Here is a 7,558-nt window from a genome sequence, read left to right as displayed (position 1 = left end):
ATAGTTAGCTAGAAACCAGACTAACATTTAAAGGCCTTTCACTGGTATGTCGTTCCTCAAAGGACTCACGACAGGCCCTAACCAAGTCCAAGGTTTGCCCGAGAGGAGTCCCTCAAGGAGATACACCGGGTGCTCAAACCTGGGGCCAAACTGGGGTTGATTTGGAATGCCGAAGAATGTAATTACGTCCCAGTTGCCGTTCGCCGCTTCCGGAGTGACTGATAACAGACCCAAGATAATCGCCCCGAGACCTGGCCAGCCTCTACAAAGTGGGAGCAGGAGCTCAGCGAGCTCAACTTCAACGAAAAGGCGGACAACGAGCCTCGGTTCCGACACTTGCTGTGGAAGAAAGTATTCGAACGTCAAGCAGGGGCTGAGAAGCCATTCTTTTCCACGCCCATCGAGACCGAAAAAATCACATGGTCGATTTGGTTGACCCCTGATGCTTTGTGGGACAGATTCGACACACTTAGTTGGAACAAGCTTCGGCAAGGAGAGGAGCGTCGACTTTTTAAAGAGAAGTTCGACAAGATCATCAAGGAGGGCGATGCCACGTTCAATGAGAACGGTGAGCTTGAGCTTCATGGGTGCACTTTCTTTGTCTGGACGTCACGTCTGGATGGCCCATAGTGAAGAGGACGTAGAGATTAGTTTCATCATAAATCTACATACTGTAGAAACCGAGCCGTCTTTCATTGTTCAGGACCAATCATGAGTCTGCCGAAATGTACATGACTTTCGCGTCTATTAGCAAGATTTCTGCCCATAACAAAAGCGGCACTCACCATTGTTTCCTCTCACAAAGGCGTCACCGTATTCCCTACGTTTCTGGCCATTGACATACTCGGCTGTCTTTTCCAGGGCAATGTTCATGTAGCCATCCACAGATTGAAGCTCGCCTATAAGAATTAGCTCCATCCTGACTGCTGTATCTTCGCATGTGAGGCGCTCAGCTGCATCGTCAAATTGATGAGTGAAGACGTGAAGACTCACCCTTGTAGACAACGCCAGAGTTGAGCTTGACAGTAACAGGGTTACCGATGATGTCACTGAGGAAGCTTGAAGGGTCTTTTCCCTCACCCTGAGAGATAGCGCCGTTCTCCATCGTGAAGACTGGGGTGGTGTTTGGAGGTTGGCGGTTTGAGAGGTTCAGGGTGTCGTTGGTGGTTTATGATAATAGATCTTGGATAGAGCTTGTGGAGTGTTGTCTGGGTCTGGTTAGCCTGAAAGATTGATGCCTTGCCGTGGCTGTTAAGGCTTGAGTCATTTCGCACTGTGGGACAACACGGATGCTGTGAAGTCGCCTAACGTCCCGTTACAGCGGCACGTAGCGGGGGTATTTTTAGCGGGCCAGGTCTCTATTTCTTGCCCAGGCAACCAACCTCCATCCCACCACCTCCAGGCGCGTAAAGTGTAAAGTGCGATTCAAGCCTCCACTCTCAACGAAAGATCCGTTCAACCTCCAGCTTCATTGTTCTTGATTACTTTTAGACTCAACCGACTGTACTGTATCGCTTTGTGCGCGTCTGTCGCCTTGTTCCTTTACAAAACTGAGCGAACAACTGAGGGCTTTGCTATTATCAAAACTTCGTGCAAGCTAATCAGAGGCTCTTGACCAATATGAAGAAACTCCCCTTTAAGCCCACCGCGCTGCGCAGGGCAGCGACAAAACCAAAACCAACACAATCCGAGGATTCCAAGGACAGTGACGACGATGGTCTCTCTCTGTTCCGCCGCTCAAAGGAGATGGCGCCTATCATGGCAGCTGATCAGCAAAGGCGTTGGGAGAGACATAGAGAAGCTGAGCGCAAACGACTTGAGGCCATTGGGGAGAAACGACCGCGAGAAGACTCCTCAGATAGCGATGGGCTCACCAACAAGGACCCTGGCCCCGAGGTCAGCGACGGTCTACCTTCCCTGCCTCCACGGATAGAGGGAACTCCTGTTACCGATCAGCCGCTGACATACGACGGAGCGGATCGCACCAGGTATGCTTGCTAACCAGATCGCCTAACATCGTGTTCTGATTCGTTTAGTGAACTTGTCACTCCTCCTCCGTCAAAACGATCAAGGCTTGACTCAAGCTCGGCCCAGAAGCCTATACTTAGTTCGCGACTCGACATAGACGAAGACCCTTTCCCAGATGCATCGCCAACTCGAAGATTGGGGCCGATTTGTAACCCCCCTACTCCAAGTCGAAACCTGAAGACAGAAAGTTTCAAACCACAGGCCAAACCAAATCCAGATCCCATAACGATTGACTCAGATTCGGAACCCGACTCAGAACCTCCCAAGCCTAAGACCGAACTATCATCGAAGCCGGGAAGTAGTAGTATCGAACTTGCGGAGCGGACCGCTAAGCCTCCTAAAGTACCAAGCCCACCACCAGTGGAGGAGGATGAATTCGCAGAGTACATTCGCAAAGCCGAAGAGAAGCGAGCCCGCCAACAGGCTCTGCAGGCTAACAAGTCTGAGGAGCAGCCCAAGGAGGCCTTTAACATTTTTATTACCAGCACGATTCCGCATACTGTACCCCTGCAAGTGAGGGTTTTATTCAACAAACCTCTTCGCGTAGTTCGAGATGCGTGGGTCAAACACCAACTGAAAAAAGGCGTTTCCATACAAGCAGACGATGTGACTCTCACCTGGAACAACAAGAAAGTATACAACACTTCCACCCTGATTGGCCTGGGCATTCGCCCGATCGGCAATGGACGTGCTGTGAGCGACGGTCAAGGGTCGGCGGGCTTCAGAGAGAACATGTCTTCAATAAACGTACAAGCCTGGACTCCGGAACTCTTTCAGAGGATGGAGCAGGAGCAGGAACTCCAGCGGAAGCGTGACGCTGGTGAACTTTCTGGCGAGGAAGATGAGAAGCCAGCCGAGAGAATCAGGTTCGTGATCATGCTCAAAGGACGGGACGTTGAACCGCTGGCTTGCAAGATTCTCCCTGAGACAACTGTGGAAACGCTCATCTCGCACTTCCGTCAACAGCGTAATGTTGGTTCAGATAAGCAGGTATCTCTGTGGTGGGATGGTGAGCGGCTCGAGGAGCACGTGGAGATGCAGGATGCCGAGATCGAGGCTCGAGACACAATCGAAGTGCATATCGATTAAAGTGAGCTCAGTCGTAGCACGATTTCTTGGTATGATAGGTTATTGCAGGTGGAAGCGGACGACGGCGCTCGAAGGATATGACATGATACCCAGGGAAACCCCTCTTGAAAATTAGCTATGATGATTTCACCGCGCAATTGACGTTGCTCTTTCATTCATTACTCATTTGCTACGCTTCAATAATGAGATTAATATTCGAATCTGGCGCATCTCTTGCCGCCTCTATGTAATTGACCTTGGCTGTCCAGCTGCAAGGCTCCTCTTCCCTATAACGCCTCTATTTAACCAAGCCGAACCGGGCACCCGCTGCCTCAGTGTTAACAAAACCTTGGTCCCAAATAATGCAAGTCTGCCCTTGGATAGTAGTATACATCATTCGCTGCCTGTGTTGTTGGTCCCAGAGACCGCAGCTTGATTTCTAGCATCTGGTATCAGCCAACCCCGTACTCCATGAATGCTAAAGAATACAGATAATAACATGGGCTATCTGCAGGTTTTCTGTTCCCTCTAAATACTGTCGTGCTGATTCTGCTCTTAATCGATCAGATGTCGGGTATTATTAGGGTACGATCGTGGAGAAATGGTACCCTTCATTTTTGTAGTCGGAGTGGAAGTATAGCCAGTTCCCCGTTGACGGACCTTATCGTCCAGATCCTTGGTGTCAGTCAACATCTCTTTATGCGGCACGGTCGTGGGACGTTGAGAGGGCAAAGGATGGCGATTTTTCCCTTTGCCAGTTACGTTCCGCTTCGTCTGAGGAACTGACACAGACCCGCCGGCCTTCTCTTGGCTGATGATATTTTTAGTTGCCTTGAAACTTTTAAGTTGCGCCTCCTTATGTCCACCTGGGGCCTTTCTCTTGCGCCCATTTTGTTTAGAGGGCCCGCGTTGTTTCGAGACTTGTGCAGGCTGGTCTGTGGTAATCTTGCCATCGAAAGATATCGTGGCCTGCATCGTCTTCGCTGGGTTTTTGATCGCTGATATCTTGGGGCTTGCATGGGGCGTTGGTATGCCCTGCACCTGCTTGACCTGTTTCGATTTGGCTGTGCCTTGGTCTTCAGAACGAGGATGCGTGGAGACAGAGTTGACCGGAATTTCAACACAGAAATTAAGGTGTTTGCGATCCTCTTGGCTCTTGGAGAAGTCTTCCTCGGACACTTCATAATCTTGCCCAAGGGTGATATTCCAGGGAGGAAGTGCTGCAGATCGAGCCACATCGTCGCACTTTGACCGGACTACGATGTCCCAACAATTTTTCAGATCGGCGCCTTTGGGTTCATCGTCCACATTGATCCAAATAGCAGTACCATTCTTTCGTCCTCGTGTGACTTGGCACATCTCCCTCACTAGTCTGCGAGTTCCAGGAACCTTGAGTGTCGTTCCAACCACCAATACAGCATCAGGGCGGGCCTTAAGATCAGCGCTTGAAACATTCCCGATGGCATCCTCGTCTGGGTTGTACTCATTGTAGAGCACAAATCGCGGTCGTAGTCTGCCGATGCCATGGCTTCGCTTCCCAGCATGTGCGGTCCGAACTTCGTCGAGATCTTTACATGTTGGACAAAGTGGAGCCTCTGGGCCGTCAAAAACCTCGCCGTTGAATTCCCGGATATTGTTGCATTTTGTGCAGACCATTTTCTGGAGACCGCCGTGCAGCTGGATTGTAACAGGCCAGGGGCCCTTGGGGTTAAGAGGAACCTCGGTGGCCAGAGGCTTTAGTTGGGTGTCAAGGCAGTCGATGTTTTGCGAATAGAGGCGTAATAAGCGGCCTTCTTGAGCCAGGGATGCTAAGAGTTCGTGAAATGGTGTAGGTTTTGCAGCTTTCGTCATTGTAGCCATTTCTCTGACCATTGCATGAAAAGACTGAGTTGTGGAATCGTGTTTGTAAACTGAAGCATCGAACAGATGCTTACCAGAGCCCTTGAGGTTATGCTGAGTTTTGACGGTCGCAAATAAGCCAGTGGATGAGCGGAAGTCTGGAATCCCTGCTGAAACTGAAATTCCAGCACCAGCAATGACAACAATCTTCTTTTTCTTGCGCAACGTGTCAATGAGCCTTTTCAACTGGCCACGATCCTCGGCAGTGAGTTCATCTTCGGGCTTCATCAGATCTAGGTACTCGGTAGTGCGTTCTTTCGGGGGAGATATACGACGCTTTTTGGCTGGTGGGGGACCTGAAGTGGAATCATCGAGTGGTTTGGCGACAATTTCATCTTCGGACGGAAGGTCACACGTCTTGTCTGGAGAGTGCGGGCCCGATGCAGTCGTTGATGGAGATGGATAGCGCTTCGTGGGGTCGAGCATGTCAGGTGACGAAGGCAATGATGGTGTTCTGGAGAGGTTGGAGAGTGGCGACGAGAGTGTTGAGTTTTCTCCGTCAGGGACGAAAGATAGAGGGCTCGAGGGACTCATTTTGCACCTCTTGTTGAGCACCTTAGGTATCTATCGTGCGGTAAGAGTCGAGGAGCACCTCCAGATGAAGAAGGATGGAGTTTTCCGGGAGGAAGGGTGGGAAAGGCGTGTGCTTGCTCTAATTCTACCTCATCGCGCAAAAGATAGAAAGAGAAGTAGCCGGTTGCTTGTCTTTGCCCGTAGTCGAGTCAGGATGAAAGAGGGCAGGGAAGGTGCAGATGTAAGTCCAATGGAAGCATCCGATACTCAGTTTCTGATTGAGAAAAGAAAGGTAGCTGGTCCGAGTAGGAAAACACAAGTGAGCCAGGTAAAGAGCAAAAGCGAGAGAAAATGTTCAATGCTGAGCGTGATTTGAGTACCTAGTTAGATAGGTTTGAGTTGAAGGAGGCAAAGCAAATCAAAGCCTAAACCGGGGGAAATGACGGAAGAGTTGTAGTTGCAGAATGCACCTTAGACCCAGAAAGCGGGTTTCGGGGGGGAAGGGAGTACCGCCTTAGCGTGTAGCAGCGTCTGCAATGCCCTTGTCTTTTAGTTTCTGCTACAGATGCAGGAGGAGCAACACAACACAGAGAGTACTGCACCTACTCCCGTACTGTTTCTATCTTACCTTATGCCGGGGCCCCTCGAGTCTCGACTAGCGCTTAAGCCACAGCCACCACTAATATCAGAAGCGTAGGGGAAGGGTGCGCACCCGCACGGCCAGATTGGATGACGGACGGAGTGTGGCAGGTGATCCTGGTTTTTGATGGATAAATGGCGTCAGGAGAAACTTTGAAGAAACCAGACGGCCTTTATTAATATCAAGCAAGGTGGGTCAAACATATAAGAACTTGTAGTGTGTTCGAGGTTGGTTTGTTGATGTTTACTCAACTGAACAGTCAAGAGCAACTAATTAGTTATGCATGTTCAAGATTTTGAAGAGCGGTGACATCAGCTCAGGCTGTGATCTTATGCTCTGCCCTGTCTTGTCTGTGGCAATGCCTTTCAACGCTGACCCTTGAAGGTGCCAGGTGGTTCGTGGGCCGTGATAGGCTGGAGTATTCTGCAGGCACACGCAACCTGCATGAAAGGCAGCGTCTTAGAGCCAATGGATAATTGCCGAGAAACGAATGCTAAGGTACCTACCTAGTTTAGACCTCGAGAGTTGCGGGTTTCTACGGAGTACGGACAGGAAACATTTCAAATACTGAGGTATTATCTGTATTTATTGAGTCTGACAGACTTAGGCCACACACCAAAATATGACACCACCCCTATCCTGACATTGCCCTTTACCGAGGGGCTGCCGGGCTGGTATGATGATTCACTTTAGCTTATTTTGGACTGCACGCAGTGAAGTGAGTATGGGAGCTGAACAATGCCCAATGAGCAGCTCCAACTCGCCATTAGGCCAGTCATTTTCTCTCTCCAGCTGGTATCCAACACATCATAACACTGCCCGTGAATTTGCTGGCATTGCTTCTCTGTACTACTTATAATTACACGTACCTCTTTAACTCATACGTAAGTTTAATTTCCGTTTTACTCGTAGATCTAACCAAAAGGGAGCCCTACTCGAAGAGTAGGCAGCAAAATTATAGGATAAGGGTAAAATCGTAAAATAGCCGCTTAGTAAGGAATTAGTAAGAAAATCGATAAATTAATAGTAGTAGCTTTTAATTTTATTGCAATTAATTTAAAATTACTATAGTTAATAGATTAAAGTGTATTAAAGATATCCCTAAATACAATTTATTATACAAGCTCTATTTCTTATAGTATTATAACTAGAAGTATATAATATAACTATAGTACTGTTAGGCTATATTTCCTTGCCTTATAATGCCTTTACTTAATGCCTAATTTCTTTGCTAATAGGGAAAGAGGTAATAATATATTATTATATATGCCTTTATAGGTATAATGTATTTATAATTCTATAATATTTAAAGAAGAAATTAACCTTTAAGCTAGGGGCTAGGTTAGGAAAAGGCAGTAGCTTAGGCTTTTTAATATCCTGTAATAAGTTAATAAAATTAAGGCCTTTTTT

General features: G+C 48.4%; 4 protein-coding genes across 4 annotated transcripts; 2 read left to right on the top strand and 2 right to left on the bottom strand.

The window, feature by feature from the left end:
• Nucleotides 1-46: 46 nt before the first annotated feature.
• FSUBG_14072 (uncharacterized protein) lies at nt 47-630 on the top strand (the record flags this gene model as incomplete). The annotated part of the gene is made up of 2 exons (XM_036679028.1): nt 47-92; nt 236-630. The coding sequence occupies 2 exons, from the start codon at nt 47-49 to the stop codon at nt 628-630; spliced, it is 441 nt and encodes a 146-aa protein (XP_036530471.1).
• Nucleotides 631-709: 79 nt separating this feature from the next.
• Nucleotides 710-1,105, bottom strand: FSUBG_14071 (u6 snrna-associated sm lsm6; the record flags this gene model as incomplete). The annotated part of the gene is made up of 3 exons (XM_036679027.1): nt 710-744; nt 786-899; nt 994-1,105. The coding sequence occupies 3 exons, from the start codon at nt 1,103-1,105 to the stop codon at nt 710-712; spliced, it is 261 nt and encodes an 86-aa protein (XP_036530470.1).
• A 515-nt stretch (nt 1,106-1,620) lies between these two features.
• FSUBG_14070 (ubiquitin) lies at nt 1,621-3,117 on the top strand (the record flags this gene model as incomplete). Its single annotated transcript, XM_036679026.1, has 2 exons — nt 1,621-1,988; nt 2,037-3,117. The coding sequence occupies 2 exons, from the start codon at nt 1,621-1,623 to the stop codon at nt 3,115-3,117; spliced, it is 1,449 nt and encodes a 482-aa protein (XP_036530469.1).
• Nucleotides 3,118-3,651: 534 nt separating this feature from the next.
• FSUBG_14069 (NAD-dependent histone deacetylase) lies at nt 3,652-5,529 on the bottom strand (the record flags this gene model as incomplete). Its single annotated transcript, XM_036679024.1, has 1 exon — nt 3,652-5,529. One exon carries the CDS (start codon nt 5,527-5,529, stop codon nt 3,652-3,654), a length of 1,878 nt encoding a protein of 625 aa, XP_036530468.1.
• Between the last annotated feature and the right edge of the window lie 2,029 nt (nt 5,530-7,558).

The sequence above is a fragment of the Fusarium subglutinans genome, assembly GCF_013396075.1.
Source record: "Fusarium subglutinans strain NRRL 66333 chromosome Unknown NRRL66333_c0000528, whole genome shotgun sequence".
Lineage (NCBI taxonomy): Eukaryota > Fungi > Ascomycota > Sordariomycetes > Hypocreales > Nectriaceae > Fusarium > Fusarium subglutinans.
The sequence above is the reverse complement of the archived record's forward strand: the minus strand, read 5'-3'. Positions and strand labels throughout refer to the sequence as shown.